This window comes from Metschnikowia bicuspidata (assembly GCF_001664035.1).
Source record: "Metschnikowia bicuspidata var. bicuspidata NRRL YB-4993 chromosome Unknown METBIscaffold_3, whole genome shotgun sequence".
In the NCBI taxonomy this organism is placed as follows: domain Eukaryota; kingdom Fungi; phylum Ascomycota; class Pichiomycetes; order Serinales; family Metschnikowiaceae; genus Metschnikowia; species Metschnikowia bicuspidata.
Window position 1 is genome coordinate 1095819 of NW_017387733.1, and position 12601 is coordinate 1108419.

General features: G+C 44.0%; 5 protein-coding genes across 5 annotated transcripts; 2 read left to right on the top strand and 3 right to left on the bottom strand.

Moving 5' to 3' along the window:
- Positions 1 to 424: 424 nt before the first annotated feature.
- Positions 425 to 2714, bottom strand: METBIDRAFT_87422 (RNA-processing protein). The gene has a single exon (XM_018859278.1). The coding sequence runs from the start codon at positions 2695 to 2697 to the stop codon at positions 556 to 558; it is 2142 nt and encodes a 713-aa protein (XP_018711736.1). The 5' UTR covers positions 2698 to 2714; the 3' UTR covers positions 425 to 555.
- A 493-nt stretch (positions 2715 to 3207) lies between these two features.
- Positions 3208 to 7067, top strand: METBIDRAFT_31801 (tyrosine/serine/threonine protein phosphatase). Its single transcript, XM_018855921.1, has one exon. It carries the CDS (start codon positions 3528 to 3530, stop codon positions 6654 to 6656), a length of 3129 nt encoding a protein of 1042 aa, XP_018711737.1. The 5' UTR covers positions 3208 to 3527; the 3' UTR covers positions 6657 to 7067.
- A 497-nt stretch (positions 7068 to 7564) lies between these two features.
- On the top strand, positions 7565 to 9475 carry METBIDRAFT_11785 (uncharacterized protein; the record flags this gene model as incomplete). Its single annotated transcript, XM_018854089.1, has 1 exon — positions 7565 to 9475. The coding sequence occupies one exon, from the start codon at positions 7565 to 7567 to the stop codon at positions 9473 to 9475; it is 1911 nt and encodes a 636-aa protein (XP_018711738.1).
- Positions 9476 to 9629: 154 nt separating this feature from the next.
- Positions 9630 to 10676, bottom strand: RFC2 (replication factor C subunit 2; the record flags this gene model as incomplete). The annotated part of the gene is made up of 1 exon (XM_018857593.1): positions 9630 to 10676. The coding sequence occupies one exon, from the start codon at positions 10674 to 10676 to the stop codon at positions 9630 to 9632; it is 1047 nt and encodes a 348-aa protein (XP_018711739.1).
- A 570-nt stretch (positions 10677 to 11246) lies between these two features.
- METBIDRAFT_178465 (uncharacterized protein) lies at positions 11247 to 12573 on the bottom strand. Its single transcript, XM_018854737.1, has one exon. It carries the CDS (start codon positions 12463 to 12465, stop codon positions 11410 to 11412), a length of 1056 nt encoding a protein of 351 aa, XP_018711740.1. The 5' UTR covers positions 12466 to 12573; the 3' UTR covers positions 11247 to 11409.
- Between the last annotated feature and the right edge of the window lie 28 nt (positions 12574 to 12601).

The following is a 12601-nucleotide window of genomic DNA, read 5'->3' on the forward strand; positions in this document are numbered from 1 at the left end:
CGAGTATCTTGTATATAACATGATGCACAAGACGTGAAGGCGCGTCTCGAACGTTTGGACGCTAGATGAATTGTTGCAGGAGTACAACTCATATTTAGGGAAAAAGTAGTGACGGCCAATATGTAAGAGAACCAGGATGAATTTGAGTCGATAATTTTCAATCCAGTGGTATTATTAAAAAGCAGTACAATTCTTCTCTTCTTTCAATGTCACTGAAGGATTTTGACTCTATGACACGCGCGAAGTAATGTGCTGACATGAAACGTGCGCGTTTCATGTGGGGCCCAGGCACACATACATACGTTGTCAATGATATCAGGCAATTCATTAAAATATTTGTGCAAGTCTGAAAACTACATCGCAATTTGCTCTAGTTGTGTAGGAATCAATCAATTTTTTTATTTCAGAGTTATTTAGTTTCGTAAGCAGAAGTGCCGATTGTATTCTGTTCTTTTGTTTCTTGAAGTTTGAGAACTTTAAGAGTGTGTGTGAATGGCTGGAGTAATCTTACATTACCATCGGTATCTATGTCAGCAGCTATACAAAGAAGAAGATCTACTTATATTTATCAAGCAAAGTTTGAGCCTCAGCTTTCAAGTCTTCTTGGTCACCCTCAGTCAAGTCTTTAAGCACATCCAAACAGGCCTTTTTGGCAGGGGGACGATACATGATCAAGAACTGTAAAGCTAAGAATCCAAGCTTAGACCGAGCAGGATCCGCACACAATGACTTTATACCCTCAATCATTGTCTTATTAAGACTAGGTAAATCACTCAAAAGACGAAGAAAAACTTTTCTGTCAGTCGGTTCTAAGAACGGAATCATGGCATACAAAACTTGCTGACCCCATTTATCGTAAATGGGAGTTTCAACTTCTGTTTCGTTGACTGCATCACGAATCAGCTGCTCCAAATCTGTCACCAGCAGCGGATTATCTTCGTACTGTTTCGTAAGCATCTCAGTTTTTTCATCCCTCAATTTCTGCTCATTGACGACTTTTTCGTTATACCACTCCTCATTTAGCCACTCTATTACTGGATCAATCCTCTCGTGTATATTTTCCAAGAAATAGTCGAACAATGCTTTTCGAATGATATCGCTTAATTGCTCTGATTCTGTACTCTCCGGTGAATTTGCCGACTTTGAGTCCACAGTGTGCATACCTCTTGTAGCCAATCTCGTTAGAAGAACCAACCACGAGTCTTCCTTCCAAGTATTAAAGACCACCTTTGTCAATGCTTCACTTCCGTTTCCATTGACCTGCGTACCGAGATTATTTCCCGATGGATTCTTCTTCTTAGCGAGCTCAAAGAAATTTTTCACGATCAAACTTATATGCTCCTTCTTTTGCTGAAATGAAAGGGTTTTGGGTGGGGGTAGCGAATAATTTGTTTCAGGCCCATAATCTTCTTCGCGCTTAGCTTCTTTTTCGTCCTCATCTTGTTCGAGTTCCCTTTTGACTGAGGGATCGATCTCTGCAAGATCTTTAATAGCATTAGTGTACCGCGCACCAATGATCTCCAAAGCCTTTGCGAGCTTTGGCGTGGATGCACGATTTAACGCAGTGAGTGCCATGGTAACGAGTATGTTTTGTGGGATGGTAGAAAGATCAAAGTTATTGAGATCATGACTTATATCTGTTAAACAGTAAAGGTTTTTGTAGTCCACAGATTTTAATTTCTTGGACAGGTTCTGGAATCCCTCAAATTTTCTTTTTTTGATGGAAGCATCTGTGGGCTTCTCCATGATAATGTTCTTTTTTCTTATTTCATCTCCTCTTGCAGTAAGTATAGCAAGTTTTCTACCAATAGCGCCCTGGTACTTAGATGGAATCAATTGGAGTTTAGACATGTAGTTGAAGAGAATCCGTAAGGTGCGATCAACATACTTTCTAGATAATTTGAACGACTCTAGTGACTCGTAATTTGATTGCAATTTTTTTGTGGAGTCAAAAGCTTCTAGGACTGGAATAATATGATCCATATACTGGCGCTTTCTGCGTACCAACACGGACAAATGGTTGAAGGTAGCGGTTACCAAAGGGGTGACGAGAATGTCGTTCTTGAGAGTCTTTAAGACAACATCCAACAATGTCGTTGCTTCACTTTCCATCAACGCAGTTTTGATAAGAGTATGATGTGGATTAACACGGGCTAAAGAATAAAATTTGTTCGAATTAGACCGCAGCTGATAGTCTATGACAGTCATCACAAACTTTAACAATTCGAGCTTGCAATCGACATTGCGAAAAGCATCGTGTTCGCGGTCAAAAGACAGTTCAAAAGGAAACTGAGTGTCATATTTTGCTACTAAGTTGTTTTTAAGCTCATTAACTCCCGCCCAGACATTACTGCTGCCATCATTCTCTGCAACAAATCTGAAGGTAAGCTTGAACACTATCACACTGACATCAATAACATTTTTGAACACCTCGAGATTCCGAATGCTGGCTAAAAAATTCAAATGAGGCAACGTGTCAATCGCCAAATCAACCTTCACTGCGGGAGACACAAGGGCGTCATTTTTGGTAAAAGCATCCTTCAAAAATTTGGCGCACCATGCTTGTATGTCTGGATTGGGATTATTGACAAGGTTTAAGATTTGCTTTACGACCTGAGGAAACAAAACTGGGTCTGAAAAGCCCAAATCACGTGCCTGGTCTAACTGTTCAATCACAGTTTTTGCTTCGTCATTCATGATATCTCGATGAGAGAAGTACTTGTTGAACGCTGAGGAGCTTTGTGAGTAAAATACGCGCACGTGACCAAAGGAGTCGTGCCTGACGGCTTCATCAAAGCAGCTCAGATTATGAAGAGCTGCAAAACACGGCAATTACAATCGAGGGTTTAGCAAGTAAAGAGATAGTACGTAGGGTTGCCACGTAATGACTTTTGAGAATACTTAAAATCGCTAGAAGTCCTGAAAACGTAATAAATCACCCAGAGGTAGTTTTGTCCAGCAGAAGAATGCCTGACGATTTTTAGCTAATGTGAATCTTTGAGGATTCACTCGAGTTTTGTTTCAATACAGAGGTCGATCTTGAGTAGAGCCGATCTCAGTAAATTATGAAAACCGCCTGTTGCTTTAGAATTTGTTGCTTTTATGTAATAAGCCATCTGATCAAGGTGCGAGTTGGGCACTCGACACGTGATCACATCTCACTCATTTGGCATTCTCTCAGGTCTTATCTTATCTTGGTGCCATCCCTTTTGAATAGAGTTGATCGAAATTCAGTACACTCCTTCAACTGAGACACTTAGCCTTTACCAATTCACACAAGAGAAATATTTTTGAATTAGTGCTTGGAGGCAAGTTCGCAGAGCACAAACAAAATATTCTATATATACGTCTTTGTGGATCTTGGAGTCTTGGACTGGAGCTCACGTTCGATAAACCAATAAGACACTAGAGAACTGCAATATTTTCAGCCCAATCAGGAGTTTCGAGGTTCCGGGTCGAGAAGTACATGAGGCACAAAAGAGATTCCAAGAGGCTTCATACTATTTCTGGCACAAAGTGTTCATGAAATGGCTACAACTGAAAGATCCTTTTCAAACAGCCCCGAGGATCTCTCTGATGATTCTCTTATTAGCAGTAAACTGAAAGAGCAATACTTACCTGGCATTGTTCCGCTCACAGAGGGTTCGTCAATCCAAGTTCCTGTACACTCTATGATAAGAGCTTCTCATTCCGGCCACGAAGAAATCAAAGATACTTTTGATGGCCCTAGTTGCAATCACCAAAATGCCTCAGTCTCAGACAGCTTATCACCTAGCAGAGCCGAGGCAAGCTCCATTCCAAGCACTTCTGGTGAAATGATCAACACATCTCCATTAAACTTGACTTGTGTCAAATCAAAAAGATCTTCTTCAACCTCCAATGACCTGTCTCATGAACGTGACCGATTCCGCGCTCGATTTGAATCCTTTAATACCCCTAAGTGGGCGACAATAGAGGATCAGGATGCCAATGTTGAGTCGGGATGCCAAGAATGCGAAGATATTTCAACAAAAACAAAAAAGCTCAATATCAAACATCCTACAGAATGCTGTTTGGCAAAAAGTGCCATGAAATTGACAATAAAATATTCTTCTGATAACAAAACTTCGCCTTTGGACCGAAAATCTACTCAATTCAGGAAGTACAAGCAATGCCCTGGGTCCCAGGCCACTCAAATTCTTGACTTACGCTTCATAACCCCAGAGCAGCTTTCAGTCGCACTTTCTTGGTACTTTAACACCCCACTCCCGCCTACCGATCACATGTTTCCATGGCTACATGGGTTGCATCCTGAAAACTTTGCACAACGTTCTTTCTTTGGCTCCCAGACCGAATCTTCTGTGAATCTGATTTCAAGCAAAGTTCACGGCGAAAGCAGGAAACCAGACTTGGCTAGATTTATTATGTGCGTGGATACGACGGGACATTCTACTGAGGCCAGAGTGAAAACACTTCGAAATACCGTGGCCGTAGACGAAATCCTTCAGCGAATTGAAGTTGCTCGATCGGAGGCCCGGTGTCTCGTCAAAGATTTGATTGATCGGCTGTTTCTTGCGAATGATTACTTCAATCTTGATGTTTCGAGCTTCACAGAAGCTATTATACTGGACTGCTTAGAAACGGGTTTCATGCCCAATTTCGTGGACTCGGACCCTAGAAGAGGAATATCTCTCCGGAACTTCCAAATTCAGGTAAATAAGGCGGCAGCATGTGCCGACTTTATTGTTTATTGCTACAAACTGACACATGAAAAGAACAGTTGCAAGTGCATGTCTTTCGCTAGACTTCTTAAAGTGGCGCAGATCGTTGAGGACATGAAACAACCATTTAAGTATGACGTGTTCGTATTTGGCCAACACAAGATAAATTTAGCTGGTTTTCCTGAAATTTGGAGTCTAAGAGATAATTCTAATGTTCTCGCGGGTACGGACGTCCGAAAGAAGACCCAGCTTCATTTTCCTGGTTTGGAAAAACTTAAACTAGAAATTTTTGACTCGTGGGATGCTGACTTCCAGGTGAAGGAAAAGCTAGAAACTACTGTGATGTCAGCTGCCTCCAAATTGCATCTTAACGTCTGGCTGGGAAATTTGTGGGATCATCAAGTTATGATGCTGTTTTTGAAAGGTGAGCCAGAATCCTACAGCGAAGAGTGTTTACAGATCATACCTCTTGACGAAAGCAAAGATAATTATTGCGACTCTCGACTCTCTTTGTTGACAAGATGCTCTACTATGCCCCCCGACTCAAACATTATTTCACTTCTTCCACCTCCGCGAAGCCATTGGCAGTTATTTGTCCATTGCCACAACGATGCTTTGTTTCCATCTCAGAGTTTACTAAACGATTTGCTATTTAAGTATACCATTTCGTCTCGCAAAGCCTCTGAGGTGTCCGAAATATATCAGCTTGACTTCCCCTCTTCTGGATCAATAGGATTTGGCGATTGCAGACAAGAAAATTTGATAAGCATTGTCAATACCTGCAAACTACTCTACCTATACTCGTCTTCCGTGTCAGAAGACAGCATCGCATCTCTAATATATTGCTCAGACGGCTACACAGAGCTGACGCTCTTGATTTTTTGCTTTCTTATGTACGCTGAGGATATTCCACTCGAGACAGCCATGCTTAAGCTCCATTTGGAGTACGGTAGGCCATATTATGCATTCAATTCAGATGTTCAGGTTCTTCGCAAGCTAGAAACAATTCTTCGAAAATACAGCCCTAAGAAGTTAAGCGATAACATCATTTGGTCTCAAGGTGAGACAATTTCACAAAATGAAATTAACGAGATTTTCTTGAAAACAAAGCAACGGAGTACCCAGGATCAAAATTCAATTCCACGGAAATTCCGATTGGGATACATTGCATCGGACTCATCATCAGATACAGATGACTCCGATTCGGAATGTGAAAGTGAAGAAACTGAACGCACCTCAGTTCTTGAAAGAAGTTGGGTTGAAGATTTAGAAGGATCCCTTCCCTCCAGAATCTTACCTTACATATATTTGGGGTCATTAAAGCACGCTAATAATCTTACAATACTCTCCAAACTTGACATCACAAAAATCATTTCAGTGGGAGAGCCTCTCGAGTGGCTCTCTAAACCTGGGTTCCAGAGTGATCATGATGTTGAAGTGGAATCTGTTGGTGATGGAAAGGTCGAAATCTTTCACATTAGACGCAAGCGCTTGAGACACCAGACACTCGAACCGCAATGCAACGTGACTAGCGTGATCAAATTGAACAACCTTCTGGATGATGGGATTGATGATCTCAGCAGATCTTTACCTCAGGTTCTTGAGTATATCGACCAAGAGTATAAACAATCAGAAGGTTCGACAAAATTTTTGATACACTGCCGTGTTGGTGTTTCACGATCTGCAACAGTCGTCATTGCAGAGGTCATGAGACGCTTGAAGCTTAATCTTCCCCAGGCGTATCTTTACGTACGAGTACGCCGGCTCAACATCGTTATACAGCCAAACTTACGCTTCATGTACGAATTGTTCAAGTGGGAAGAAAAGGAACGTGAAAGGTCTGTTATCAGCCACCAAGAATACATCCAGTCCCCAAATTATGATTTACGGGTGACTGATTGGTTTGTAATGTGCCGAGAAATCAATAGGCTAAATATGCCATTCATTCTTCCTTAATACAGCTTGAGCCCATATCATGAATCATAAGATGGACAGTGAAGAAGTATGGAAATACACGAGGATTTATAAAATCTACCGCTGTCAATTGGTTTTGCGAAGGCACAAATTATTTTAAAATTGACAATATCAGGTGCACTGAGTCAACTATTTAGATACTAGAAAATGACACATGCTTTTTTGGGAAGATCCGCACCAAATAATTTAACCGTGTCCACGGTAATTTGTCATATTAATTAGACATTTCATGAAATACCTTTCGAGTATTTCGATGAGTATATCGCCCTAAAATACTCGGTGCCAAAAAACCGAACCTGCAAACCTAAAACCAATTGATCTCACAACTATAATGCCCTCGGCCGTTTTGCAATTAAATCCCATATACACAATGTAATCAAAAAGTGAACACTCGGAATGCAATTTCTATCCATGAATAAATACGTATCCTAATATTTTTGCTCCCATCATTACTTGAGATATATAAGTTTTCATGCAAAAGAGCCGATTAATACTATAATCATGCTCTGTTGCCAAGGAGGACAGAATAGAACACGATTATTGAGCTCCAAGTGGACGCCGCCCGTGTTTCATGAGTCGCGCACTACCCCAAAAACGTTCAGGTTGCTCAGGGTGTTCTCGCCTCTATTGGAGCACGTAGAGTCACACGTGGATATTCAGAAAGACCATTCTCTACAATTGACCTCTTTAAAGTTGTTTGTGCACTCAGACGCCTAGTACACTTTTATATTACACACTTGATCCGAAGCACAATAAAATTGTCATTTCCCAGAGATTGAGGCCACGCATTGCTTGTTTAAGAGATCACGAAAAGCTGTATATCTCCACTCATTCAAAAGGCTTTGTTCTATAAGACATCAAAATCGTCCTGAAACCGAAGCTTTGCAAAAATGAGCGACAGTGGGTTTTTAAGCGATCCTGCTATAATTGGGTTGTCTTCTCCAACTGAAATTCCAAGAGCAGACACGAACCCCAAGAACCTTGGGTTTGAGCCGGGTAGTGCACTTTCGAAATTGCTAGATTCGGCTGTGGCCAACGCTGCAAAGGAAGTCACACCAGAGCCGGAGTCTGATGGGAACCTGAAACATGGCGGGCAACAACAGCCGAGATCAAAGCGATCCTCGATCCAAAATTTCGTACCAACAGAAAAAACGGACCATTCAAGAATCTACTCGATAAACTATTTACTAGACTTGAGGTCGAGCCCTGCTGTTTTGGACTTTGACGCCACTCGGCTTCCCGAATTCTCGTTCTGGCGGTATAAATCCAAGGATGGCACGAAAAACCACAACCAGGATAACAGTCATAATAATCATAGTAACAACGCGCCGAGTGGAACTGGTAAGCGTAATCGGCGAAATAAAGATTCGGCGAACACGGGTGCATCGGACACTCTTAACTGGGGCCGCAAGCCGGCTGGATTTTTGAAAGAATCTGACATCGACAAGATGTCCAAGGAAAAAATATCGCAGCTTTTAGGAGAGCCCCATGAAGAAGAAACTCCTGACTGGGACTTGCCAGGCTCAAATGTCGAATTGGAAATGGGCATGGGCAGTACAGTGGAAGATTTCGAGCGCTGGAAGTTGCACATGCGCCAAGAAGAAAGACGTAGAAACGGAGGGCCTGAAGCCGTTGGAGAAATCGCTGATCTTGCACCTTCCAATGAGGTGGATAGCTTCTTTTCTTTCGCTAGACCGAAAGAACCGGTCACCGAAAATTCATCGTCATCTGTCAAGAAACAAGCCGAGAACCAAAGCTCGAGATTCTCGTCTTTCTTTGGTGGGCCTGCTCCAGCCCCAGAAGGCAGAACTCACTCGACAGGCGAGTCAGAGAATTCTAACAGTTCTCGAAAGTCGTTGAAAGACGACCACAGTGGTGGAAGCCTGCGGTTTTTCAAAGGCAATTTTCATGCCCAAAGCGCATCGCACCCTCAAAGCCCCGAGGAATTACAGAGACTGCAAGAAAGGATGTCGCATGGCCCACCTCCTGGAATACACTCCAAGTTTCAAACTCACAATGGAGTGCCACACCCACCCTCTCTGGGGGCTACCAACAGTATGCCCCCACACCCCAATCCTCCCCCAGGATTTCACATGAATGCCGGCCCACCACTTGGGCTGGGAATGATGATGGGCCCAGGCCCCAGAGGGCTTCCCAATAATGACTCGTTTTTCCTTTCTTTGCTAAATAAAAGAGAGATCGGACCGGCTCCTGAGGGCTCTGCCCCAATAGCTATGGGAACATATCCACCGCAAGCCACAAAATCCGCGGAGAGTAAGCAATTTGAGAGACCACCATCGTTTGGCATTCATGTGAGCGGTCAAGATGCCTATAGAGAACCTAGCTTTTCAGGGCCAAGCACACCGAATGCCCAGCAGGTCAAACCTCCCCAGTATATTCCATACCAAGATATGGCCAGGGGCATGAGTCAACCCCAGGTTGGCATGAAGCCACCTCCAGGAATGAAGCCATTTCCGGGGACACAGTTACCACAGGGAATGTTCCCACCTGGAATGTTTCCACCAGGCGCTCAGGCGCCAAATCAAAGAGCTCCTACCAGCCTTCAGACCCTTTCCTTACAAGCCCAACAAAATCCAATGCACCAGAATGGACAAGGCGTTCCAAAGCCGCCAATGCGTGGTGAAATGCCTCCCCCATGGATGGGATTTGGACCAAACGTCCCTGAAGGCATGGTCCCGCCAGGATTCAATCACATGCCGCATGGCTTTCCACCAGGATTTCCACACCCTCCTCCACCCAACAACCACCAGCAGACACAGGAGCAGTCGCAACAGAAGTAGGGCAGAAGCCACAGCTAAAAGAAAAGGATGGGAAGCTTGAATTTTGGCAGAAAAGGTTTCTAGGCGTAGTAATTCTATTTTTGTTCTCATTATACATCGACTATCTAGTGCTCGCTACTGTAAGGTACCCCATTGCCGGATTTTCCTCTCATTATCACATAGCCTTGGATATCAGCAACATCAAGTTCAACAATTGTATGTGCTCGTCCGTCCCGTTATTTAAGCGCCTATCGGTGTCGAACAAGGCAGTTGCCACCTCATTCTTCTGTGCAGAAGACAAGGTATCGTCCAAAATCAAAATGTCGTGCAACTGGTCAGACACCTGCTGGGCGCTCCAGCCCAGGAGCACAACCTGGTGGACCGCTGAAGCAAGTTTGGCAGTATCTTTCAGTTTGATCACCGTCACCAAAGAGGACATGAGGCTTTGATCCACCACGCCCGCAATCTCCCTCACTGAATCAACCGTGATTCCGTTAGACAGGCCAAAATTTTCCGACTGCAATGACGAGTCTAGACGCGCGGCCGACTGCAAGTATGTAATAGCTTTACGTAAATCACCATTGGATACGGAAATGAGCTCGTCGTAGACTTCGGCCAGCGCCACGCGCACGTGTTCTAAGTCTGCTACATGGCTCAATCTTGCCAATGCATTGACACTGTCGAGCAGCCGAATTCTAAACTTCAGGCACCTCAGCGCCAAGGGGTCAATTATCCGAGTAATATAGTTACAGATCAAGCAGAAACGCGTCACCCCCGAATAATTTTCCATGGTTCTTCTCAACGCAGCCTGGGCGTCGTTGGTCATCGAGTCCGCCTCATCTAGAACAATAATCTTATACGGTGGACACGGGTAGTTTGCCAAGTCTTCTGTCGTGGGGTTGGACACAGAGAGCCTGGCGAAGTTCTTGATTTTCAGCCTTACGATCGAGATTCCTCGCTCGTCAGACGCATTGAGCTCCAAAACACGCAGCTTATAGAGCCGAGGGCCATACAACTGCTTGGCCAATGCCAATACCGTTGAAGTTTTACCAGTGCCTGGAGGCCCGTAGAAAAGCATATGCGGCAAGTTCGCCAGTTGCAAAGTCTTCTTCAATACCTTGACCGCGTGGTCTTGCGAGGCGACATCGTCTAGGTTTTTTGGACGGTACTTTTCGACCCATGGCGTATGGTCGAGTTTCTCCTGTTTGTATTGTGATGTCATTATGCTGTGTTTATTGTGAACGGCGATTTCGAAACGGGTCTTGAAGATGGAACTGATGGAGCACTGGCGATCTGAGCGTAGGACGCGTGCGCGCACTGATCGTAGGGCCAGGCATGCATGATGATCCGAGTGTTCTGCGCTAGTATTGTATTTACCATCTCGGAACGGTCTTCTAATCTGATCTCTCTTCATTTTTTTTTTTTTATCTTCTGGCACCGTTTACATCTAGAACAATTACCACTCTCCCCTCCATGGGGTAAAGAAGAATTGACTGTCTCCACGGGCTGCCGGATGAGTAAATTCGCATCTGTCGGAATCACTGATTTTGAAGCACTTGCATTAAATAGAGGACACCACGATTGCAGATCCTCAAAAGAGCCCCTACGATTTAGCTCTACAGAAGCGTGATCAAAGTTGCGTTTAAACGCTTGCACTTAATATATACCCGACATGATAAATTAAGCTTCTAGCATTAAATGACGGGAAAGACACCAAGAGCACGTTAAGATTATATGCAATGCCTTCCTTTACCTGCCTTTGATCATTATTACTTGTTTTTCAAGGTGATCTGCTTGACGAGCGCAACATTCATAGTGGTAAAGTCAAATAGCCTTTAACACTCCAACACTCTGACATGCACGCTTGGATGATCTCGCTTTGCGCGAACATAAAAGACGAGTACCTTCGGTTCTCAGGCCGTATAGGATGGAAAAGCGCAAGATATAGCACCTGATCACTGAACTCCAATCACAGACAACTCTAACGTCCACACCCGTCTGATGTGAACTTTGACTTTGACATTATCGCCAAGCTTGCTGAGACCTGTTGCGGCTACCTGGACCTCTATTTCCTCATTCGACCACCAGCACTTTCTAGCAGGCTTTTTCCAAAATAACAAAAGTTTGGAATGATTTATTTCCGTGTTTTTCCTGGCTCTCGACATCGATCTAGATGCAGCACGACTTGCGGAACTCGCCAACGTGGCTATTCTAGACCTCGATCTCGACCGAGTGGACGCATGGGAGCTTACAGGATTGAGAGATGGCGAATCCGGGGGTGTAACCAGGGGATTTGCCAAACGAATCAACAGCAAAGACTGTAAAACACACTTACTGGGCTCCAAAGACCTGCTACCCCAAGACTCCCTTCGTTCGAAACCAGAGGAGCACAACATATCAAGAAGATGTTGTTCTGCCGGCCCAAGCTTTTGCGTGATACTGCTGGGTAAAGAGGTGTCATACCCAAGGCCAGAAAAGATCATCTTGTTCTCCATGAGCTTGTTTGCGACCTCAAGCTTGAGATGCTTAATATCCTCGCTGGAACATCCCGCAGAAGGGGGAATGACATAATAGTCCAAATCTTCCCTCAAGACTATTATTGCTGGCTTTGTTTGCAACACTGAAGGGGAAGAGTCAAGATGGCTGTTTTCCGAGATCTGAGGTGAGAGATTTGTCATTCCTTGAAGATCGGCATGTGCATCTCCAAAAGTTCGCAAAATATACTCAAAGCTGGCTGGGTCGAAATTGACGAAAACGACGTCTTCTTCCGTCAATTTAGAAATCACTTGTCCGTTGAAGTCCAAGAAGACGCCATTAGGAAATAGACTCAACAATATACTCTCAGGTAAGCTCATGAGCTCATCCCGTGTGATACTAAATGCTTTTCCCCTGATGTTTAAATGGATTTTCGAGTTGTAATCGATATTCATGTTTTCTTCTTCGTGGGTCAATGCCGCCGCAGCATCACCACCGACATCTTGCGTTACCTGAGTCACGAGATTTTCAGCCATTTTAGGAATTACCGATTGAGTGGAGAGCCCAAAAGAGCGAATCAAACCAACGTGGAGGTCGCGTTGAGACGTGTATTGGAAACAGATGAAAACTCAAATGTCTGTGTTGACAAAACGAAGTTTCTAGGATGGGGTC